The 24,761-nt window shown below is 52.0% G+C and overlaps 1 protein-coding gene across 1 annotated transcript; it reads left to right on the top strand.

Moving 5' to 3' along the window:
• Positions 1-1,784: 1,784 nt before the first annotated feature.
• Positions 1,785-9,570, top strand: CLEC3B (C-type lectin domain family 3 member B). Its single transcript, XM_066350818.1, has 3 exons — positions 1,785-2,041; positions 5,890-5,988; positions 9,123-9,570. Exons 1-3 carry the CDS (start codon positions 1,933-1,935, stop codon positions 9,521-9,523), a joined length of 609 nt encoding a protein of 202 aa, XP_066206915.1. The 5' UTR covers positions 1,785-1,932; the 3' UTR covers positions 9,524-9,570.
• Positions 9,571-24,761: the final 15,191 nt, after the last annotated feature.

Genomic DNA, 24,761 nt, shown 5'->3' with positions numbered 1-24,761 from the left:
CCAGAGCGCAGCCTGACCTCCGCCCTCTCCCGCTTCCTTCTCCATCTGTGAAAAGATCCTGTCAGACTTCGAGTGTGTTCACTTACTTACATCTGCGTGTACTCACTATTTTCTATTTTATTGTTGCTGCCTCCATTTTGATGCTCAAACTGGCCCTGATTTGGGGCCCTGGACCAAAATCCAAGCTGGCTCTGTGTCATACTGGCAAGTTCCCTCCTCCCTTAAGCACTTCTCTGCTTTTTTGGCAAAATGACTAGTTCCAGCCTCGATTTTCATCTTTCCTGCCCCCGCTCTGGAGGCAGCCGTTCTCCGAGGTGCTCTGGCTCCTCTCAGTGAGAAGCTGTGTTGAGAAGCCGGGTCTTGCGTGCTAGGGGTGCTCGAGGCTTTGGAGGGGTTGCAGCTCCAGCGCCCTCCCTGTGGCAGCTGGGGACAGGATGCACATTTCCATCCAAATTTATAGATTCATCTTTCTGTGTGGAGGCCCACAATGGCCCACGAATAGCGCGTTCTAGTCCTACACCACGGGATTCCTCTAGTGTCCTCTGTCCACACTTGCACCTCCCTCCTCCGACGATGAGAAACTTGGCTTCCATTGTTTCGACAGACCTACTGATTCAGTGGGTGCCCCTGCGTGTACGCAGCCTCTCCCCTCTGGTCCCTTGATGGAGGTGATGTCTGCCAGGCTTCTCCACTGTAGGGTTACTCTTTCTCTTTGTAATGAGTAGGTATTTTGTAGGCATGTAATTTGAGTCTATGAAAATGTCCTGTTCCTTCCCTCCTCGCTGAGCTCCGACACTCCATGCAGGGCTCTGCTCCCCAAGAACGCTCCCCCCACCCTGCTGGCCCCACACCAGCCCCCCGCCCCGGCATTCTTTTCTCCCTGATCCATCTCTGAACGTTCTCCCTCTCCCAGTGTCCTCGCCTCCACCTCAGGACAGCAGGGCTGAGAAATAGAAGATGAAGAAAGGGGAGGGCTCGCTTGTAGTTTTAACCGAAGAGCCATCAAATCACCGTGACAAACGTTCTAAACCAGGGGTCCCCAAACTACGGCCCGCGGGCCACATGCGGCCCCCTGAGGCCATTTATCTGGCCCCCGCTGCACTTCTGGAAGGGGCACCTCTTTCATTGGTGGTCAATGAAAGGAGCACATTGACCATCTCATTAGCCAAAAGTAGGCCCATAGTTCCCATTGAAATACTGGTCAGTTTCTTGATTTAAATTTAATTGTTTTTTATTTTAAATATTGTATTTGTTCCCGTTTTGTTTTTTTTACTTTAAGATATGTGCAGTGTGCATAGGGATTTGTTCATAGTTTTTTTTATAGTCCAGCCCTCCAACGGTCTGAGGGACAGTGAACTGGCCCCGTGTAAAAAGTTTGGGGACCCCTGTTCTAAACCATCAGGTGGTCAGCCCCAGCGTAGCAGGCCTGTTCTGGAGCTGCCCTGCTTGGGTTTAAATACTGGCGCTGCTCCTAACATCTGGGCAGCTTGGGCAAGCCCTGTAATGTCACCAAGCCTGTTTCCTCAGTTTCTCCCTAACATGGGGAAATGACAGGATTCTGTCCTGTTGCAGGTGGGAGACCTCCCTGAGCTAATGCCAGGTGCGTGACTGCACCTGCCCCAGGTGTGAGCTCTGCTGACTATGGTGTACTTTTCAGAATCCTAGAAAATAACAGCTCTGTTTTAGGAGGCAGGGCCAGGGGGCTGGGTGGGTGTTCCTTGGGAGGCGAGGCTCTGTGGCTCCCAGGCCTTCCCCCTCTTGCAGGCTTTTTGTTTTGTTTTGCTTCGGTGAGACCGCAGCCAAGTCTGGGAGGGTTTCCTGGACAGAGGACCTCGTGGCAGCTGCTTAAGACGCGCAGCCCTGGTCGCGGCAGCCAGTGCTCTCCGACCCAGGCGCGTTGCAGGCACAGCAGCAGCCCGGCCGTGTGGCAGCATGGAGCTCTGGGGGGCCTACCTGCTCCTCTGCCTCTTCTCCCTCCTGACCCAGGTCACTGCAGAGCCACCAAGCCCCAAGGTCAAGAAGGCTGCAAATGTCAGGAAAGGTAAGGAGTGCCCTGGCCAGACAGATCGTTTGGTTAAATCATCATCCTGGAGCACAGAGGTTGCCAGTTCGATTCTTGGTCCGAGCACAGATGTTCTCTCTCTCTCTCTCCTGTTCTCTCCCTTCCTCTCTCTGAAATCATTAAAATAAACATTTAAAAGAAGGAAGAAAGGTAAGGAAGGCGGTGGGGCCCCGCTCCCTCTTTCAGGGAGCAGGCCATCCTCTCCTTTCCTGGTCCTCAGGCTCACTTTCCTTCTGGAAGAGTCTGGAGACTTCTAGTGGAGCCCCCGATGCCTGGGAGCGTTCTCCAGCAGCAGGGGCGGCTGCTAGACCTGTAAAGATGACGGACTCTCACAATCAGAAAGGATTTTCCAGATTGGCAAAACGGACATTTGCTCCTCTCCCCTCTTCCCCTCACTATCTTAAAGAAATCAAACCTCTTGGCGGGCAGCCTGGAGATGCTGATCCCTCGTCGGAGCAAGCCCATGGGCTCTGCTTTCAAATCTCTGACCCTCGGTTTCTTAACTGTAAAATGGGGAGCATGGCATTAGCTCCAAGGGCTGTCATAAAGATTTAATGATATGAAGCATGTGAAGGGCCCTGACACAGAGGATTTACACTGCTCACAAAAATTAGGGGATCGGGGAATGTGCAGATACTCCAGTACTTGCAGCCTTTTGTCTAGTGCATTTTCACCAATAGAATAAAAGTTGGTTTTGCATATCATTTGCATAATTGAACAACTTTCTTTGACTTGTTTGCTTTTCTGATGTTCTCGTTTAATAAAGAAAAATCAAATGCTTCTTTGTTTTATCGCTTCATATTCATTTTGAAATATCCCCTAATTTTGGTGAGCAGTATACTTGATGCATGGGGCGGGGGAGAGGGGAAGGGAGGGAGAAGTTAAGTCTTGGTTCTTATAAGCATATCCCAGCCTTAACGTAATAAAAACATCCAAACTCAGACTAGGACACTGGCAGCGGCTTTGTTCCCCCTCCGTGGCCGCTGGGGTTCGGGGTGTCCTTGGGTCGCCTTGGCTGCGGCCCGGCCTGCCCCTGGAGCCTTGCCTGCAGTGAAGTCACCTCAAGCTCTGTTGAGACAACACCATGAAACGCCATGGCGATGAACCGGGCTGTCACCCCCAGAGGGCGCGGAGGCGGGAGCTCCAGGCAGAGACTCCGGAGGCCAGGTCCAAGAGCGCAGAGGACACTGGGGCTGTCACCCCCAGAGGGCGCGGAGGCGGGGAGCTCCAGGCAGAGACTCCGGAGGCCAGGTCCAAGAGCACAGAGGACACTGGGGCTGTCACCCCCACAGGGCGCAGAGGCGAGAGCTCCAGGCAGAGACTCCGGAAGCCAGGTCCAAGAGCGCAGAGGACACTGGGGCTGTCACCCCCAGAGGGCGCGGAGGCGGGGAGCTCCAGGCAGAGACTCCGGAGGCCAGGTCCAAGAGCACAGAGGACACAAGGCCGGGAGAGGGGCAGGGCCGCCCTCAGGCCCCTCTCTGAGCCTGCTCCACCATTTCCAGTGACCATGGACGGGTGAAGTCCGTAGAGGCCCATCGGGACCAGGAGGGCCCACGGGGTGGTGACAAAGAACAGAGCAGAGCTGAGGGAAAATGATCTCCAACGTTCAGTTTATCAAGTGAACAGAGAAAAGTTCAAAACAGAATGGCTGTTATGCTGACATTTGTCTTGAAAGGGGGATTTATATATGAAAGTACACATTTACCTGTCTATGCATAGAATTTTTCTGGAAGGATTTACAAGAGTTAGTACCAGTGATTATCCCTGGGAAGAAAAACTGTGGGCCGGAGGTGAGGTCTCAGGGAGGGCTCAGGCCTAGGAACTCCAGGGGCCGCGAGGCCACACCTGGCCCTGTAGCTCAGGTGGGCAGGATGGCCCCCAAGGGGGTCACAGGCCCTCAGAACAGAAACTGGGGGCCCTGGGAGACATCCACTTCGATCCCACGTGTGAGGAATCCGCACCTCTGAAAGTGAGGGGTGGGTGGGGCAGGGGCCTCCAGATTCCTGGCCCAGAGCTATAGACACGCCCCTCCTCACCCACCCAAAGCCATAGACACGCCCCTCCTCACCCACCCAAAGCCATAGACACGCCCCTCCTCACTCATCCAAAGCCATAGACACGCCCCTCCTCACCCACCCAAAGCCATAGACACGCCCCTCCTCACTCATCCAAAGCCATAGACACACCCCTCCTCACCCACCCAGAGCTATAGACACGCCCCTCCTCACCCACCCAAAGCCATAGACACGCCCCTCCTCACCCACCATCCTGGGGCGGAGCACTGTTTGCACCTGGCTTCCTGGCCGGTCCCTAGAGGGCCCCCTGCACACACTGGCACCTCAGTGTGGATTACAAAGGTACCCCTCTGAACTGACAAATTACAGAAAGGCACCCCTTTCTGTGGTCTGACGCAGCACAGCCAAGGGCAAGGCTTAGGGCTGGACATGTGCCCCCACTTGTCCCCTTAGCTGATTGTCCTTGTGCAGTGCCCGACTTACGCCACCTCACATGGCACTCATGCGACTGGGGACAGAGCTCTGTGGACTGGCCGAGGCAGAGGTCCTAGCAGAGGCACATGTAACCCTGCCAGGCTAGTTTCCCAGCCCTAAACACCCCCTTTTGGGCCTTGTTCATCTGGCTGTCATTGTCCTCATATTTGATGAGTTACATCACTAATCTTTATATACAAGTATGTTTCTCATTGCATTTCTTTCCTGAGATTCCCCTGCGAAGGCATCTTTTCGATGGACAAAGCTCTGACTTCACCTCTCATAACCATGGACTTCATGCAGGCCCAGCCAGATGGAGCGTGACCCTTCCACGCCCTCAACCCGAGCTGAGCACAGCCCTCCGGAAAGTCTCTGGGATTTCAGATAGACAGGTCTACCCACAGAGCTCTCAGCTTCCATGTAGAAAGACCTCCCCTAGATCCGGCTCCCAGCATAATTCCAGCAGGCCCAGTGCTCCCGTGAGGAATCTGTGTGCTGTCAGCGATGGGGACCAAGCTTGGAGTCATGTGGCCCTGGGTTCGGGCCAGCCCTGCCAGCTGCTGGCTCTGTGAGCTTAGACTTGCTTCAGTCTGGCCTCAGTTTCCTGTCTGTGAAGTGGTGGTGTAGAAACATGACCCAGGTCACAGCTGGTCGTGAGCCCAGCACTGTTCACATGCTTTATTTCTCTGAGTCTCTAGTCCCCTGCAGAGTCCTCTGCGGTGAGGCTGCACCCTTCCCACCTTACAGACAAGGAAACTGAATCCAGAGAGGCTGAGCAGCTTGCTCCAGGTCACCCCCATCCTTGCGACCTCCGAGCCGGGCGCTCACTCACACGTGCAGCCACACTCGGCCCCCAGCTGGAGCTCCTGCTTTGCTGAGCTGGGTCTCGTTCCTTCAGCCTGGGGAGGTGAACCTGGGAGGTCTCAAGGGCCCCCAGGCCTGCTGCCTGTGCTCTGTTCTCTTCTGGAGCTGGGGGGGAGTGGTTGGGGAGGACTAAAGACTCTGCCTGCACCCCCAGCCCAGCCCCTGTCAACCCCAATGCCATGTGATCCCAAGCAATGTCCCCAAGCAGACGCAATACAGGTCTCCCTGTAGCGGAAGCAAGTGAGAGGTCCCCCTAGCAGATGGAAAATCATGAGCGATTACTTACACATCATCAGCAAGGACAGAGAGAGAGACAAGGTACACCGAGAGATTTAGGCCGAGGAGAGTCATTCCCCCTTGCCCTTTGTGGCTGAGGAAGGTAGGAGCCACCCCGCCCTAGCCCCTGCCCTGCCCAGGCTGTATGGCCTTCCTTATGTTTGCGATCACTTCCAAGTCCTTCTGACTTCATCCTAGATGCTGTGAGCCCCAAGATGTTTGAGGAGCTCAAGAGCCAGCTGGACAGCCTGGCCCAGGAGGTGGCCCTGCTGAAGGAGCAGCAAGCCCTGCAGACGGGTGAGTGCGCTGGGCAGCAGTGCGCCAGAGAGCAGGGCTCAAACAGGCTGCCAGCAACGCACCTGCAGCTTCCGGCCCGTGCCACAGCCCCTGGGGGCCAGGGCACCCGGGTCAGGGAGAGCCTGCTCAGCCTGATTCTTCTCGGCGAGACCCTCTGACCTGCGGGCGAGGGAATGTTCCAAAGGACAGAAGCTCTCCCCCAGGAAGCCATCACCACCGACCGGGTGTGGGAGCCTTGGAGCTCTCTGGGGAGCAGAGGTAGCAGCCAACCCTAATGAGCTCCTAGGACACCCCCCACTCAGCCAGGCCCTGCAGCCCTAGGGGCCGTGTCAGCTTCACCCCCCTGTGTGTCAGCGTTTGGCTGGCTCTATCACTCTTACCCATCACAATTATGCTGAGGCAGGATTTCTCACCCCCATTTTAAAGATGGGAAAACTGAGGCACAGAGAGGTCCTCCTGTTCCTTGTTCCCCCTCACCTTGCTGCTTAGTGCAGCTTGGGGCCTGAATGGGAGCAGCCTGCCTGGTGTGCGCTGGGTGTGAGGAGAGGCGGGCTTGGGTCTTGCTGGTCCTGCTCTGACCAGCCAAGCAAGGATGGGCCGGATCGTACAGCTGCGGAGCCTGGGAGCACCGTCATGGCCACCTGCCCCAGCACTGCTAGTAAATACCTCCAGCGTCACCATCTTGAAGTCTAATCCCTTTTCTCCATCATGCGCTGCAGTTCTAAGCTCTCACAGAATGATGGTCTTTCCTTTCTCTCATTTACTGTAATCTGTAACCTTATATTCATGTGTTGACTTAGGTCCGCCTCCCCCACCGCACTAGGAGCCCCAGGAACAAAGGGGCCATGTTTGGGTTTGGTTGCCCTTGCCTCTCCCGCCATCCTGCCCAGCATAGCGGCTGCCACGTATCAACGCTCAGTAAATCTCTGTGGAAGGGACAGCAGGTGGGGAAAGGGGGCTCTGGAAAGAAACTCTCTACCACGTTTGGGCTTCGGTACTAGAAAACCGAACAGTAGCTTAAACAAAGAGTGAATCTGGAAGTAGGTAGCGCCACTGCATGGTCCAAGATGGCTGCCCCAATTGCAGGCATCACGAGTGCATTAAAGGCAGGGAGGAAGGAAGGTGCACCAGCTGCCTCTGTTCCGCTTCTCAGGAAAATGAAGGTCTGTTTGCAGCCTGTCGGAGCTCTGGCATATGATCACTGTAGCTCCGATGCACGGGGGAGCTCTTCCAGCCTTTGCAGTAGAGACTGACAGGAGAGGAGAGTGGGAAGGGGTGCTGTCTGGGTCACCCCAGTGTCTCTGAGCACAGCGCCACTCTGGGCCTCAGTTCCTTCATCTGTCAAGTGGAAGGGGCGGTGATAGATTTGCAGCGGGAGCTCTCAAGTCTCTCACGTGTCTAAGCTTTGTCCTTGTGCGAAGCCCATGCGACCCAGATGCCACTTTCCCCCTGAGGTGAGGTGATGTGGTGGGGATTTCTCTGCACAAAGCCCACGGCATGGGGAAATCCCAGCACCCCTTTCTTCTCTGCTGATTCCCAGGAGGCCCCCAGTCTCCTGGCCTCCCTGAGTCCTGTCTCCCTCTCATCCTTCCCTCCTTCACTATCATGAACTACGGGGTCACCTTGTCCACACCCTACCCAAAGCAAGCCTGAGCTCTGCTGACCTAGCCAAAGGGATAAGGGGGGTTAGGGAGCCAGCCCCCCTCCAGCCATCTGCCCCTTCCCTCCCCCAATCAGCAACCACATGTGAGGTCCCCACCCAGCATGCCTCGGCCAGGCACAAGGAGGCAGAGGTGACCCAGTCTGGGTCCTGCCCGCCAGAAGACTTCATATATTCGTGGAGTCGGTGTGTTTACAGGAACCCGTAAAGGACGCCTAGGAAGATAAAGAGGGATCACAAGCAGAGGGCAGGGGAGGAGCAAAGGGACTGGAGGGGCAGCATGAATCTAGGGGTCGGGAATAGAGCACAGCAACAGACCCTCAGCGAGGAGGGTAAGGCACTGAGAACTAGCACTGAGGACCAACTCTGTGTAGGAGGGAGTGTGGCAGGTGGGTGCCCAGAAAGCGGCCTTGATAGAACTTAGTCTGCAGAAGCTTTATTAGGGGCACTGTTAGGATCTCCTGGGGAAGGGAGGGGACAGAGGAAGCAGGAGTGGGCAGAGAAATTCTGCACTGCAGTCTCAGCCAAAGCCTCGGCTGACTACAGAGGGGGCCCGGACCACAGGGCCCTTCAGAGCTGTCCTGAGTTGGGGCTCATTCGGTGCAGGCTGGGTGCAGGCTGCCCTGGGAAGGGGCATGGCCTTAGGTGAGGTGGCTGTCTCCCCTTGTGGCAGTTCCTAAGGGGGCTGAGAGCTAAGGGCTGTGTTGCCATAGCACTTCTAGCATCCTTCTTCCTCCAAGGGGGTCCAGGCAGCCTTCACAGGCAGGGAGGGAAGGCAGTATAGGGCCAGGCTGGGAAGGGCCATGAAGGCCAGCTTGGACAAGCTGTGGGATAGCAGGCAGAATGGCTGAACTGGGACAGAGTCCGGGAGTAAAGTCACCTCAGGGGTGCTTCAGACCCCAAGCTTAGAGTTCCAGGAGGGTCAGATGCCCATGGAGAGGTGCAGATGTTCATCGAATGAATAGAGTAGAAGTAACTCCATCCCACTGAGCAAGGGGATGTGATGGGGTGGAGTGCTGACCAGCCCCTGACATTTTCGGGATCAGTGACAGGAGGACAAATGGATGCATATGCCTCATCTGTCCAAATATTTATGTTATAAACTAAGGCTCCTAAATAAACACACATTCCAGCCTCCTCACTCTGAGGGGAGGGACCCTTCAGAACTATTATTCCCTTTGCACTCCTCCATCCTGCAGTAATGGGACCCTGGGAAGGGGTAGGACCTGGGGAGGGGGCCTCTGCAGCTGAGAGGCTGACTTCCCGCCCCGCGGCAGGAGCCCCAGGACCTCTTGAATGGGGACCTGGGCTCCGTCCGCATAGTGCCCACCACAGCACGCCCTCCGGCCTGGGCGTGGTGACGGCCCAGGACTGGGATGGTCGGGACGGATGGAGGACGGTGGGCGGCGCTGGCGGTTGGCTCTTCGGCTCCGGACCCAGAGACCTTGGTGACGGCCATTTCCTTCCCTCCTAGTCTGCCTGAAGGGCACCAAGGTGCACATGAAGTGCTTCCTGGCCTTCCCCCAGGCGAAGACCTTCCACGAGGCCAGCGAGGACTGCATCTCGCGCGGGGGCACGCTGGGCACCCCGCAGACCGGCTCGGAGAACGACGCGCTGTACGAGTACCTGCGCCAGAGCGTGGGCGCCGAGGCCGAGATCTGGCTGGGCCTCAACGACATGGCGACCGAGGGCACCTGGGTGGACATGACCGGCGGCCACATCGCCTACAAGAACTGGGAGACGGAGATCACGGCGCAGCCCGACGGCGGCAAGGCCGAGAACTGCGCCGCCCTGGCGGGCGCGGCCAACGGCAAGTGGTTCGACAAGCGTTGCCGCGACAAGCTGCCCTACATCTGCCAGTTCGCCATCGTGTAGCCCTGGGGACCCGGAGGAGGGGCTGGGCGTGGCCGGGAGGGGCGTTCCCGGGGGCCTGGGGGAGGGGCGGGTCGTGGGGGCCGGAGGAGGGGCGCTGCTCGCAGACACCCTCCAGCGCTTGGGGCCTCCTGTTCAAATAAAGTTGGTGCAGCTTTTGGAGAGCGGCTGCGGCTGTGCGGGCGCCCGGGGCGGGGACGGGGCGGGGACGGGCCATGAAGGCGGCCGGACACAGGTGGTTCACATCGCCAATGGACTCTCGAGACGAAGGCTTAGGGGAGGGAGAGAAAGAGAACCGGCCTGCTGCTGCCTTTTTTCCTTTTACAACTTTTGTTTTTCCTATCATTTCCTATGTACAGAAAGGTTGCAAGAGTTCCCGTACCCCCATCAATCAGATTCTCCGAACATTAACATTTTCCCCGTATTTGCTTTATCCTTTTTTTTTTTGAGCCGTTTGACAGCAAATTGCAGGCATGATGCCCCCCCCCCCCGAATTTCTGTGCGTTTCCTGAAAGCAGGGCCATTTTCTTACCTAAGCACAGCACTGTTACCAAGGTCGGGAAATGGACGCTGGTACAATATTGTTATCTCAGTTACCACGGTATTCGGATCTCCAGGCTCTTTTTGTGAATTCCACTTCCTTGTGTTGAAATCCAGCAGCGCCTCCCCAACTTCAGGGCAGGGGAGAACCCCTCCCGCATTCAGACCCCTCCTGTCGTGGATCCTTTTCTAGGGTGCAGGGACATGCTCAGTCCTGCTGGGGATGAGGGTGAGAGCAGAGACTGCCCACAGGGGGATTTGCACCCCCTTCTTTGCCCAACATACCCTGGGGGCTGGTCCAGAAGCCAAAAATGACAATTGCCAACCTTGCCTGACTGATGTGCCCCCTCCTTCCCTGTCCTCACAGAAGGCTCCATGTTAACGATGATAGCTCCCAGTCACTGAGCTCACTACATTGCAGCAACTTTAAGTATGTTGTCTGATTTAATCCTACTCACCAAGGACAAGTGTGTTATTATCCCCGTTTCTTAGAAAAGGAAATTGAGGCTCGAGAAAGTTAAGTGACTTCCTTCAGTCACACAGCCAGTAAGTGGCAGAGCCAGATTGAACCCCGGGCTGATGACAAGGGCCTTCACCTTTCTGCTGTCACTGTAATACATCACTGTGATGCGTGCTTCAGGATCCGAGATTTTCCTGAGATAAAACATCAGAGAAGTGGCCTACTGCTCCCCAGAGGCCATTGGCCAACTTCCATCATGACCTGGCCCTTCCAATCAAGCCGGCCCAGCTCTAGTGACACCACCTGGGGGAAGGTAAGCCTTCTTCATCCCATCAGCCATGGTGTCGTCCACTACCTGGTTGTTTTGGAGTGTCTCGCCTTCCGTTAAAAATGGGTGATGGCCCTGGCCGGTTGGCTCAGTGGTAGAGCATCGGCCTGGCGTGCGGGGGACCCGGGTTCGATTCCCGGCCAGGGCACATAGGAAAAGCGCCCATTTGCTTCTCCACCCCCCCCCCTCCTTCCTCTCTGTCTCTCTCTTCCCCTCCCGCAGCCAAGGCTCCATTGGAGCAAAGATGGTCCGGGCGCTGGGGATGGCTCCTTGGCCGCTGCCCCAGGCGCTAGAGTGGCTCTGGTCACGGCAGAGCGACGCCCCGGAGGGGCAGAGCATCGCCCCCTGGTGGGCAGAGCATCGCCCCAGGTGGGCGTGCTGGGTGGATCCCGGTGGGGCGCATGCGGGAGTCTGTCTGACTGTCTCTCCCAGTTTTCCAGCTTCAGAAAAATACAAAAAAAAAAAAAAAATGGGTGATAGTTTGATTTGACCCAATATAGTGGGTGGTCGGCATACTACAGGCCAGTCTGCTTGGCATTGTCACAGAAAGCATCTTGTTGTCATTCCCCACAGTTATGGGAAGAGGATCATATGTGATCCATTATCGGTGCAGAAATTAGGCTCAGAAGGGTGATGTGATTTGTTCAAGAAGGCCCAGCAAGCCAGAGGCTCAAATCTAGGTCTAAGATTCAAATCTAGATCTCGCGACTGAGTCCTGGCCTCTTTTTTACCCCATTCAGCCATCTAGCAAGAGGTAGGTGGCCAGAAGTCTTTAAAAGTTCCTGCATAGGGTGGCTGCAGGCAAGAGGGCACCACGCCTCTGTGCTTGAGCGTGCTTGAGCGGGTCCTGGTGGTGAAGCCTCTCTGGGGCATCTGGTGGGAGGCCGCTAGAATGACTAATTGCCAGCAGGTGGCACTATGGGCAAGAAAATCGTTATCCATCTCTAAGCCAACAGCCTGGTATGTATCAGACACTGAGACCCGTGGACTACAAGCTGGGGTATACTTGTCCTGGAATCTTTATTTAAAATTTTGATGTTGTGCTCATCATGGTCTTTTTGTATTAATTTTGATTTTAAAAATATCTCATTCAAGCATTAGGTATCATGATTACTGATTTTTTTTGGTGCTTCCTTAAATTTTGTACCCCAGGTGAGTATGTTACTCACTTCACTGGTCCCGGTACAAAATTTGGAGAATTCTCCAGGGTGCCCAATGATAAGGAGTTCATTTCTAGATCTTCAACTTCTGTGTCGCTCTCCTAGAAGTGACAGCTGGGTCCTCTCTCACGTTCACTTTTCCCTCTTTGCCAGGGTGTGTTGCCTGGCCACACAAAGGGACAATTTGAAATATTGGTATAGATGTTAAAGAAGCAAAAAACTGGGTGAAAATTCCTTTTGTGCCCTGGCTGGATAGCCTGGCTGGTTAGGGCGTCGTCCCAATAAGCAAAGGTTGTGGGTTTGGTCCCCGGTCAAGGCACATACAGAAACAGATCCATGTTTCTCTCTCTCTCTCTCTCTCTCCTCTCCCTCCCTTCCTCTTGCTCTAAAATCAATAAATAAACTTTTAACAATAATAATAAGATTGAGAAAAAAATAAACCTCCTTTTGCAAAGTTTCCAGTGGAGAGCACTTCTGACCCATACCTGAGGAGTTCCAGGATTAAGTGACATCGCTTGTTTCCGTCCCATCAACTTATTTATCTGATCAGTGTTTCTGAACATTTACAGCCCTGAAAGCGAAAAATGGAGTTGATGTTGATGCTGAGCTCTGCTTCATTCTATGCTGCATGAACCAATTAAAAAAGAAAAGTCCATGTTTGTAAAAATAGGCACTAGACCTGTGATGTTTTGCTCAGTTGTGTGCCAACAGTAAGTGCGTTGAGAGGATGCTAGTGAAGGGAGTTTGCAGAGCGCTGGCCTCAGCCTACACGTTTGCTCTGAGAGCAACACGTTGGAAGAATGAGCGCCTCTCTGGCAGGGAGAACGGCCGAGCAGGTGGCGGCAGTCTCTGTAAAGGGTCTTTCTCCGTCAGCGTCTGCTCCTTACTAAGGTGACTGGACTCTCCTCATCCCATTGCTGCAGCTGACCCTGTTCCTAATCCTCCTTTCGTTTGGCCTTTCCTGCAGCCTTCCTCAGCCTGGCCGTCCCAGCCTGGCCGTCCCAGCCGAGGGGCAGGAGAGCCAAGGGAGGAAGTGCAGATGGAGAATGGAGACCCCCCCAGTGGAGAAGGGGTGCCATGGGAGACCTGGTCGGGTCTTGGTGGCACTTGCTTTGGGATCCTGGAGAAGGCCTGTGGGGCATCGCAGTCTCCAGTTTATTCATCTGCAACATGAGGTTTAGGCTAGATGATCTCTAAGGCCCCCGCGTCCAGCGTTCTGCCCAGCTGTTCTTGGGAATGTCTCTGTAGAATCCTCTCCAGAAAAGAAAGCTGGTTTGGGGCTGTTTCCTCTATGTCCAAGCAAAGCTCGTACCCTGCACTGGCCACCTCATATCCTGCAGTGACCACAGGCCATTGCTCCTTTTTTTTTTTCTTTTTTCTCATGAGGGATGTTATAAAGAGGTGGGTAAAACAATTGGATTGAAGACGTTTCAGATGTTTAAAAGTGTTAAATTGGAGGTGGGCCAGGGAATGGCCTTTGGCAGAATTTGAGTGGAACGAGAGAAGAAACATTTAAAGAATGGAGAGCCTGTGAGTGCGATGAGGTAATGGGAGATGTGAGGACTAGGAGGAGAGTGTGGGAGGAAGGGGAATGGGATGGAAGCGCCCTCTCTTTCTTGAATGCTAAATGGGTACAAATCCAGATGCTCGGTAGACTCTGCCGCCTAGAAGTCCTTAGGCACCTAAGCCAACATGTTCAGAAGGGGGACGCGGTGCCTTCCCATCAGGTCTGCTGCTGTTGCTGAGTTCACCTCTCCACGGGAGGTCCCCATCCACCCATTCACCCAAGCCCCAGATCTGTGAGGCATCATTGTGCCTGTCACACTGGGGATCCACATAAGCATCAGCACTCCCCCATCTGTCCCCTTCCCTCCAGTTCCGTCACCGCTGGGCCCACGTCTCTCCCACCCTCCCTGGACCGAAGCCTTTACTGCACAACCTCGCGCTGAGCAGCAGGGAAGACTGGTCCAAGCCTTGGTCAGAGCTGGCGGGTGGAGTGTGATCTTCTCTCCCACTCACACCTATCCACGCCTTTGCTTCGACTGAAAACACCACCGTACTGCTGTGTCCCTGACGCCCTCAGCCTGCAGCACATTCTTCCTTTGACTCTGGCTTCGCTAAGGGAAAAAGGAGATATTAATAAAAACGGAGAAAATGTGCAATGTGTGTGCTGCTAGTGTGTGCTCGGTACAGACCCGGAAGCCCCTTACAATGTCCTGGCAGCAACCCAAACGTGACCTCATTTAATATTCGTAATTACCTAGGAGACAGACATTACTAAGCCTCTTTTATAGTTGAGGACAGTGTCGTGGGAAGAGGATAATTTTTCAAAGAACATCCATTGATGGGCTGAAATTCCATCATAGATCTGTTGAGTTCCAAAGGCCACATACCGTCTGTTATATACATTCAATCCTTGAATCTTTAAAAAAATTTATTTCTATTGATTTGAGAGAGAAGCACCAACTCATAGTTTCACTTCGTTGCTCCATTTACTGTATTTCCCCATGTATAAGATGCTCCCATGTATAAGACGCACCTTAATTTTGGTGCCCGAAATTTGAAATAAAATGTATTACATAAAGTTATTGAACTCAAGTTTTCTTCATCATAAAATTCATACAACTCCTCATCACTGTCAGAACTCCCATCCATTAGCTTGTCCTCATCTGTGTCTGATGACGAATCACTGTCTTCATGTATTGCCTCGTCCTCAGTTCCACTGATGGCATTTGAAATGCCACAACCACTGTATAAGACACACCCAGTTTTTAAACCCCCAATTTTTTTAAAAAAAACGTGTGTCTTATACACGGGGAAATACGGTAGTTGTGTACACATTGATTGCTTGTTGTGTGAACCCTGACCATGGGGTTGAATCTGTGACCTCTGGCGTGTTGGCTTGACTCCCGCCAGGTTCAAGTCCTTAAATTTTGAAGAGATTTTTCTGATGTTTTATGATGTGAGCGTGAAAGGTTTATAAAAAGGAGTCGGCAGGGATGTGCGTGGCTGTGCGTTTGTGATTGGTGGTAGGGGATCCTTTGAAAACACTTTCCTCCTTCCAGATTTTCTAGGGCTTTTTCTGAAGCCTAATGTTAGGTTCTACATCACCTGCTTTTTGTGGGTGACTCATTTATGACATGGTTTATGACTCTTTCTTTCAAGCTAAAAATCATGGCACAACCTGCAAAACAACTAAGCATTTTCTCCACTAGAATGCACTGGTGTCTCACGCAGCGTGAGAACACAGCAGGCGAGAAGCCTCTCAAAGGTCAGTGCCATCTTCAGATGAAAGAACTGAGGGGCACAGCGAGGTTAAGGGACCGGTGAGGGCCAGCGGGTTTGACAGAACATGCCTCTTGGGAATATTGATTGTTTTGAGCTGGTATTTTTTTTTAATTTTTTGTTGTTGTTGTTGTTTTTATTTATTTATTCATTTTTTAGAGAGGAGAGGGAGAGACAGAGAAAGAGAGAGAGAGGAGAGACAGAGAGAGAGAGAAGGGGGGGAGGAGCTGGAAGCATCAACTCCCATATATGCCTTGACCAGGCAAGCCCAGGGTTTCGAACCGGTGACCTCAGCATTTCCAGGTCGACGCTTTATCCACTGCGCCACCACAGGTCAGGCTGAGCTGGTATTTTTAAGAAACAAAGACCCAGGAGGAAAGGTGACCCTCCGGTTACCTTCTGAAAGAAGCTGCTGACCACGAGGGGAGCACCATCTTAGCATCGTAGTATGACCTCGGAGCAGCAGGCGGGGAGGGTTTGAGAAAGACTTCCCTCTGTGTCCCATTTGTTTACCAGATATTTGCTCTTCCTCATCTACCCGTGAACTGCCCACCTTCCCTGTGAAGTCCCAGACCCTTGCGTCCCTCTCCTTAATCCAGAATTTTATTTAAGCCTCAACTGCCCAATTTGGCCTGGAGTCTCCTATTCTTAGGGAATTCACATAGGTACATATGTAATAAATTTGGCGTGTTCTTTTTTTTTTTTTGTATTAACCTCTCTAATGTTAATTGAATTATTAGACCAACCAGAAAAATTTAGAAGGGTAGGAAAATCATTTTTCCTTCCCCATACCAGCCAAGGTCATCCAGCTCACTAGAGAATGAGTTTCACTTTCTTAAAGAAGCTATGTGCAGACCATTTCTCCAAACAGCCGACTAATAAGTATTGAGTGTCTCCTATGTGTCAGGTCCTCCACCAGGAGCTAGGCCGTGAGTCCTGAGGTGGCCTCTTGAGGTTCTCACCCACCTGGTGGAAAACTTGGCATTTTTTATTTTTATTTATTTTTTTGTATTTTTCTGAAATGAGAAGCAGTGAGGTAGAGAGACTGAATCCCATATACGCCCAACTGGGATCCACCCTGCATGCCCCCCAGGGGGCGATGCTCTGCCTATCTGGGCATTGCTCCATTGTAACCGGAGCCATTCTAGCACCTGAGGCGGAGGCCATGGAGCCATCTTCAGCACCTGGGCCAACTTTGCTCCAATGGAGCCTTGGCTGCAGGAGGGGAAGGGAGGGAGAGAGAGAGAGAGAGAGAGAGAGAGAGAGAAAGGAGAGGGAGAAGGATGGAGAAGCAGATGGGCGCTTCTCCTGTGTGCCCTGGCCGGGAATCAAAACTGGGATTTCCACATGCCAGCCGACTCTACCATTGAGCCAACTGGCCAGGGCTGAAACTTGGCTTTTTTTTTTTAAATTTTTTAATTTATTCATTTTAGAGGAGAGAGAGAGAGAGAAAGAGAGAGAGAGAGAGAGAGAGAGAGAGAGAAGGGGGGAGGAACAGGAAGCATCAACTCCCATATGTGCCTTGACCAGGCAAGCCCAGGGTTTTGAACCGGTGACCTCAGCATTTCCAGGTCGACGCTTTATCCACTGCGCCACCACAGGTCAGGCTGAAACTTGGCATTTTAAGGAGCTCTAAGACAAGCTCTTCCTATTTTACGTTGTTGGGGGGAAAGATTGGGCAGTATTGGTAGGAAAATGATTTTCAAATAAGGACACACAAGCCAAATAGCTAGGTCAAAGACGAGTTGGGAAGCTAGGGTTTCTTCCAAGTAATCGCCAAGTTTAACTAGGAAAGCCTTCACACAGGTTGAAGTTACTCATTGGCAGTGACCTGGCGTCAGGAAGAAACCCTGGAGTTCAATTCCAGCTCTGCCCCTTCTGGTCCTGTGACCCCGGCGGAGTCACGACCTCTGGGCCACGTGGTTTCTCCAACTGCACAACTTGAACTGGAGAATGCAGCATCAGAACCTAAGCCCACAGCTGGAGTCAGATGTTTCTAGCCTGTCACGTCAGCCATGGGGGGTTTCTCTGCGGTTCCACGGTCTCTTCAAATCCCACTGGATTATTCCCTCCACGGGTGTGGGAGAAGCGGGGAGAAGGGCCTGCAGGCCCCGCCTGTTTAAGCTCTCGCCAGCACGGCTTCCATGAGCCAGTCCAGCTTGCTGGGGTGGTGAGAGGGTGTACACGGGGTGGGGGGGGGGGGACAGGGGGGAGAACAGAGCAGCCCTGGGGGACCCGGGGACCCAGGCTTAGGCGTTCTCTCTGAGGCTGTTTCCCCATCCAGAGAGAGGGCAAATGCCCAGGCGCACTCGAGACCAACGGAACCCAAATCTCTGTGACTGGGACCAGGCACGGAAAGGGTTCAAAGCCTTCCGGGTGATTCCAAGCTATGGCACCTGAGAGCCACTGACTCGGGGAGCTGGCTGCTTATCAGCTTAGGATTTTGGAAGAAACCCATCAGGCCCATAATACTCCCCCCCCCCCACGGTCTGTAGCTTTCCAGGTGTGTCCCCCCAGGTCATGGTCTCCACTGATTGGTCTGCACCAGGGCAGGGGGTCATCATTCATGGCAGCTGGTCCTGAGGTCAGCCATGGTGTTAATCCAAATTCGGAGGGACCGAAATATGGAAGACAGGAGCAAGGTCCGTCGTTTACACATCAAAGTTTTATTGTCTAGCTTGGCCAAGCGGCAGGAACTCCGACAGAAATCTGACGGAGAGCGCGCCGGCCCTTTGTTCTACTTAGTTTTTATAGTTTTGTAAGTGGGAAGTACAGAAGCAAAAATTGCAATTAGGAGCCCCTTACCGCTATTGGTTATAGTCATATGTCCTTTAACAGGATAGGACCACGTTCAATTTACAAACCACAGATTATTTTGGAGAAAACAAAATTTACAAGTCAACACAATGGTAGAAAGATGTCTCTTTACATATTAAAGGCTTTTCTATATTATCTAGTGTTTATCGGCTATCTCTCTGTCCAGAGTCACACACGCATTTACATAGGAGAGGTAATTTCGGTGGGAACAAATGCCCGCAAATGGCTTATTGCTATAAGAAAAGGTTTATTTTGGCTTTTCTCTCCCTGTACCTGGCTAGCCATTCACCCCTTTCCCCACAGGCGTGGTGGAATGTCTGGGAATCCATGTTTTCCTCCCCTTGCATTTACAATACAATGCCAAGGGCCATCCTGGTTATGCCAATCACACAGCACAGAGACTATTTCTCACAATTTCTCTGCACACCTTAACCCAAATTAATAAAATGTTCTCCAAGCCTCCTAAAATATTAATATTAATTCTGTAGCCTTTGGTTCTTTACAATACCTGTGGGTAAAATGGCTCAGTAGCTCCTCATACGGCATTGGTGCCAGGCCTTGCCGCTTTCCTGGGCCTGGAGCTGAAGCACAGCCGAGGCCCAGGTGTTACCTCTAGGGCTGAGTGCTTAAGGGAGTGGTCATGCCGGGGCTTGGATGGGAGTCATAGGAGGCTCTTCTCCGGCCCTTTTGTTCCTCCTTTAAGGGGGGGTCTACCGCACGGCCGGCAACACACCAGGGGAGGAGAGGTCAGGGGAGGGTCCAAACCGCATGACCAGTGATATGAAAGGTCAGGGGGTCTACACTGCATGACCAGCAATATGCTGGGGAGGGAAGGGCACCCTGGGAGCGAGGTCCTTGTTTTCCCAGCTCTGCCTGTTTCTAGGGACCCGGGGCTTTCCGCCCTGGTGCCATTCCATACCTGGTCTATCTTGTCCTCCTCTGCTCATGTCCAACTGCCTACGACAGAGTGGGACAGACGTGCACTCAACACGGTGTGGTCATTTTAATTTATTTTTATTTTTTATTTTTTACAGAGACAGAGAGTGAGTCAGAGAGAGGGATAGATAGGGACAGACAGACAGGAACAGAGAGAAGAGAAGCATCAGTCATCAGTTTTTCATTGTGTGTTGCAACACCTTAGTTGTTCATTGATTGCTTTCTCATATGTGCCTTGACCGTGGGGCTACAGCAGACCGAGTAACCCCCTGCTGGAGCCAGCGACCTTGGGCTCAAGCTGGTAGAATTTTGCTCAAACCAGATGAGCCCGCGCTCAAGCTGGCGACCTCGGAGTCTTGAACCTGGGTCCTCTGCATCCCAGTCCGATGCTCTATCCACTGCGCCACTGCCCGGTCAGGCCGTGTGGTCATTTTTATGTCCGTGGCTTGCCACGATGACAGTCACCACATCTCTGAGGCTCAGTGCCAACACATGACCTAGTAAAGTGAAGAGAGAGGGACCCAGGTTCCCGTTCTCTCAATGCGGGGGTCCTTCTCACATCGGCTGGGCTCCAGAATTGCCTAGTTGTTGGCCGGGACACCAAACACAGAGGTCAGTAGGGAGGAGAAGCAAGCCCAGTGTTTTTCACTCAGTGCTTATACGAAAGATTTCTCCTGACATTCCTCAAACTCGGTAGATTTTAAGCAACATGAGGGAGGAAGGAGTCAAACTGCATTCTAAATACAATGGGTGCGTGTCAGGATGGGCGTGGGCACAGCTCGCTCAGGAGTTACTGCAGTCAAGCATATGGCTTGGCATCAAGTTTTAAAGCATTTCACTGTCGACCTAAGAAACGTGCAAACCTGTAAGAATTTGTATGAGTTTGAGCCAGACCTGACAATCTCAACGGAATGAGAAAATGCTCCAGAAAATGGCGGTTTCCCCACTTATTTTATATGATACATCAGAATCAAAGGGGAGACGTAAGGGGGTTCCGTGAAACCCACTGGGGGTCGGTTAGGGAGGCGGGAGAAAGAAAAATAGGGAAATCTCTGAGACTGGATAAAAAGTAAAAACAAGTAGACACATACTTCTTTTCCTTAGGTGATGTAAGATAGTTAACAGTTAACGAACAGGGTAACAATAACAATGGGGGTGTGGTCTCCCGCTCCGGTGGGAGAGTGTGTCCTGAGGGGTCTGGAAAGAAAATTACTCTGACAATTCCAAAGGCTTGTTATCCTCAATGCAAACAGAAAATAGGCTCAGTGAAGGTCAAGACTGACCTTTGTCAAGAAAGATAGCGACATGACTACCCGCCATGAGCTGCTTTTAGTTTGAAAGTTTTCATTTCAAACCACCCTATGTGGTTACTTTAGATCAGGGGTCCCCAAACTACGGCCCGAGGGCCGCATGCGGCCCCCTGAGGCCATTTATCCGGCCCCCGCCGCACTTCCGGAAGGGGCACCGCTTTCATTGGTGGTCAGTGAGAGGAGCATAGTTCCCTTTGAAATACTGGTCAGTTTGTTGATTTAAATTTACTTGTTCTTTATTTTAAATATTGTATTCCCGTTTTGTTTTTTTACTTTAAAATAAGATATGTGCAGTGTGCATAGGGATTTGTTCATAGTTTTTTTTATAGTCCGGCCCTCCAACGGTCTGAGGGACAGTGAACTGGCCCCCTGTGTAAAAAGTTTGGGGACCCCTGCTTCAGATCTCTGAGTTTGTAAGGCCACCGGACAGAGTTCCCCTGAGCTTGTCATTTAGTATGTGGTCCCTTTTTTGTCCACATCACTTTGTGACGTGAGAGTTTCTGTAAATTATAGAAGGGGGGGTGTGTGTTTTGATAATCTATCAGGGGTCTGGGGCATTCACTTGACAAACCTCGCTATTTAGATAGGAAAGAGGCTCTGGCTGCTCTTAGGCAGAACACTCCGTTTCTATGAACGTCTCCTGTTAGGAGATGGCTGGGCTGGGTGCAGTTTCCTCGCTTGGGGGCTGGTTCAGGGATGAGCCTCTCCCTCCAACGGGTCCCATAACAGCAAAATGCTAGCTTTCTCTGATGGCCTTCAGGCTAATAGCTCCTGCTTTACATATGCTAATTAACCAGAGGACTCCTGCTGGAGGCTTGAGTTTTCTTTGCTAGAGCAGCCCCTTGTCAGAAGGCCACCTTTGAAGAGGTGGAGAAATGTGCACTGTTTATCAAAGACTTACTGGAGTCTCCGGAAACGACTTAGATCAGTGGGAGGCCAAGGGACCCACTGGGGAGGAAAGGGATTTAGCAATTTTGTGCTTTTCCATGGAATCGTTTTGGCACCTAGCTGTCTTGCTGTCTATGGACCACACCCTTCTCCCTTCCCTTGATTTAAAAGACACCTGCATTTTGAGCTCTTTTAAGATGGATATGAGAAATAATTCTCCCAGCTTCTCCGTTGGCGCCTTCCCAATAAATAAACCTTTCCTTACTCCAAACTCTGATGTACTGATTATTGGAGGCATCCATTGGGCACATGAATCTTGTACCTATAGCAGTCCCAGTCTCTGGCGGTCTCCCCTCTAAGTCCATCTAAGTCATCCATTCTGCCGGCTTCCTCGCAAGAGGATGAGAAGACCGGCAGGTCACTTTCTCACGCTCAGCGCTACTGACCTCGTGGGCAGGACCCTTCCTTGTTATAAAGGCCCTTCTGTGCACCCTAAGATGTTTAGCAGCACCCCTGGCCTCTACCCTCCTACATGCCAGCTGAGACATTACCAAACGTCTCCTGAGGGGGCCAAATAAGCCCCCCCTTCCCCCCTCCCCCATTGAGAAGTTGAGAAGCAGATAAAGCCAGGATGTCCGAAGCCAAAACAGGAAGGAACCATGCAAAAAGTGTTAGCGAGGCAGACCTTGTTTAATGTTTCACATTCGAAATTCGGCACTTCCCATGATTATAAAGAAACCCTATTTCCCAAGCCAAAATTCAGGACGCACAACTTAACAAGTTTTGTTTTTTTCAGTCTCCTCTATGGATTTGACTTACTTGCCAGTAGCATAGAGTGTCCATTACGTTCGTGTAGGATTTTCTCTCCTCTCTTCCCTGTTTCATCCCCCACAAGCATTTCCCTTAATAAAACCCCATGTATGTCTAATCCCCTCTTGGCCTCTGCCTCTAGGAAGACTTGAGCTGCTTCCACGACTAGAAACAAGTGGTATCAAGCACCCGAAGAAACATGGACACGGAGGGAGATGCTCAGAGCTCTCAGAACATACACTGCAAGGGACAGGGTTGACTGACAGCTCGCTGCCACCCCCAGGACACAAGCCCAGCCTTTCCCTGCCTTCCTCTGGGCAGGGGCATTGGTGCTGAGCCATGCCTGTCCGACTAGACTAGGTGATTCCCCTAATGGGAAAGTTTAGTGTGGGGACGCCCCAGTGGCCTGGACAAGATTTTCTCAGAATTGCACTGCGGTCTGAGGCTCTCCTACCCAGTCCTCTCCCTTCTCTTCCCTCGAGCGCCCCCTGCTGACACTGCTCCTGAGCCTTTCATCCTTCAGAAGTAACTCCCCCAATAAATCTCTCACACTTCTAATCCCACTTTGTGGGTCTCTCAAAGGCTCAGAGAAGAAATGAATTCCCTTGGCGAAGAAAATAAAAAAAATAAAATTATATAAAACAATATGTAGTAAAATTATATCCAGGGTAATCAAATGGTTGCATTACTTAAAGTTAGGATGTACCAGAAAATTGCCACATACGATCCCACAACTTATGTTTCCCAAGATAGTGGCTTGTGAGGATTATCTATATTCAGAACGGCCACTTCTTACCCCCCCCCATCTGGTGGAACTTCCTGAAATAAATCAGAAGGCACCTGCACACCAGTCTTATCCTGACGCCCCCCCCCATGGCTTAGGAATCCCACTCTCTCCAGATAGAGGAGTGGGGGTCTGGCTCCATTCAGGTGTCAGATAGGACTCCTCTGAGCTGAGATGCTATTTCACCCCACCCCCAACCAAATCCCCCTCATTCTCGTCCACCCTGAGGCCTCTTCCTTTTCAGTGTGATGATTCTTATCCTACCATGAACACGAGGGTACAAAGCAGCTGGAACTTGAGGGGGTGTCAAGGCTTTGCTTTTGTAGTGAAATAAAGGGCAACACTGGCCAGGCGCTCACAGCCCTGCTGCAACGTTCTCCCATGGGACAGATGCCAGTCTCACTCGCCCATCAACATCAGAAAAGGGTGGACAAAACGAGACTCCTCTGTAATCATGTCTGAGCACAGACAAAAACAAGGCTACTGTATACACCACATTAATCACCACCCACCCCCAGCTAAGACAAGCGACGGTTGTCTCTTTACCAACCATGGCTTTTGCTTTGCTGCCTTCATCTGACCACCTACTATATGAAAACGCCATCGTAGAATTGACTCTGGTTCCTGAGAGCATTCAATCCAGAGCAAACCCCTGCTCCCTATAAATTCCCCCCACAGCCTCTTATACAAGCTCAAGTTCTATTATCGAGTCCTGAAACACCTTGCACTGAGATGCCCCCAGGTTCCTCATAAGTGCACGTAATAGCATCTTCTTCATTATAAGAAAGCGATCACTCCAGCCTTGTTCCTGGCGGTCTTTGGCTACAGAGCATAGATAGGTGGCTTCTTCTGACTCCACCTCCTGATGCTGTCTCCAAGGTTCTGGCTCCATCCTATGAAAGGAAAAGAACGTAAATGACAACTATGCATGGCCGAGGTATAGATGAATCTCCTGACTACAGGTCTAACTCCAGTTGTTCTATGACCTTGAACAATCCATACAAAGTGGAAATACATTTAACCTTCACAGGATTGTAAAGGAAGTTTTAACTGAGTCCAGGATGAGAAGGAGCGCCATGCATAATGGTCAGCATACAAAAACACTTGCTCATGGGGCCCTGGCCAGTTGGCTCAGTGGATAGAGTATTGGCCCAGCATGCAGAAGTTCCAGGTTCAATCCCAGGTCAGGGCACACATGGGAAGCAATCATCTGTTTCTCTTCCCCTCTCTCTCTCCCTTCTCTCCCTCGTCCCATCTCACAGCAAGGGGCTCGATTGGTTCGAGGGTTGGCCCAGGCTCTAAGTATAGCTCAGTTGATTCGAGCATTGGCCTCCATATGGAGGTTGTCACTGGATACCGGTCGGGGTACATGCTGGAGTCTGTTTCTTTATCTCCCCTCTTCTCACTTAAATAAAAAACAAAAACAAAAACCATTTGCTCATGGGTGGGAGGAATGAGCAGGCAGAGGGAAAGGCAGGAGGTTTAGTGAGCACGAGATGAACGGAGAGAATGAAAATCCGATCATTTCAGGGAGAGAAGAGCTCAAAACATCAGAAGGAAACAAAGTTGGAAATAGGAACATAGGGAGAAAGGGGAGCCCATGTATCCCAATGGGGCTCCCTGCCCTTGAAGTACACTTTGCTCTTTAAGGGCAAAGAGATGTGAGGAGGCGCTGAGAACTAGGGAGGGGGGAAATGGTAGGGGGACCAGCAAAACGGAACAGGCAAGTGCTGAGGGAGAGGTCAGGAGAGACAGGAGAGCCCTGGCTGGACGGCTTGGGTGGCTAGAGCATCATCCCAAAGCGCAGAGGTTGCCGGTTCGATCCCCAGTCAGGGAATGTACAGGAACAGATTGGTGTTCCTATCTCTCTCTCCCTTCCTCTCTCTAAAATCAATAAAATAAACATTGAAGAAAAGAAGGAAA

This window comes from Saccopteryx leptura, chromosome 10 (assembly GCF_036850995.1).
Source record: "Saccopteryx leptura isolate mSacLep1 chromosome 10, mSacLep1_pri_phased_curated, whole genome shotgun sequence".
NCBI lineage: Eukaryota > Metazoa > Chordata > Mammalia > Chiroptera > Emballonuridae > Saccopteryx > Saccopteryx leptura.
This window is presented reverse-complemented; position numbering and strand designations above follow the sequence as displayed.

What these genes read in the sequence shown, in the direction of transcription:
- CLEC3B (XM_066350818.1), top strand. Translation starts at nt 1,933, where the DNA reads ATGGAGCTCTGGGGGGCCTACCTGCTCCTCTGCCTCTTCTCCCTCCTG. An exon ending in GGCTGCAAATGTCAGGAAAG is followed by an intron (nt 2,042 to 5,889) that starts GTAAGGAGTGCC and finishes ACTTCATCCTAG; the next exon opens with ATGCTGTGAGCCCCAAGATG. An exon ending in GCAGCAAGCCCTGCAGACGG is followed by an intron (nt 5,989 to 9,122) that starts GTGAGTGCGCTG and finishes CTTCCCTCCTAG; the next exon opens with TCTGCCTGAAGGGCACCAAG.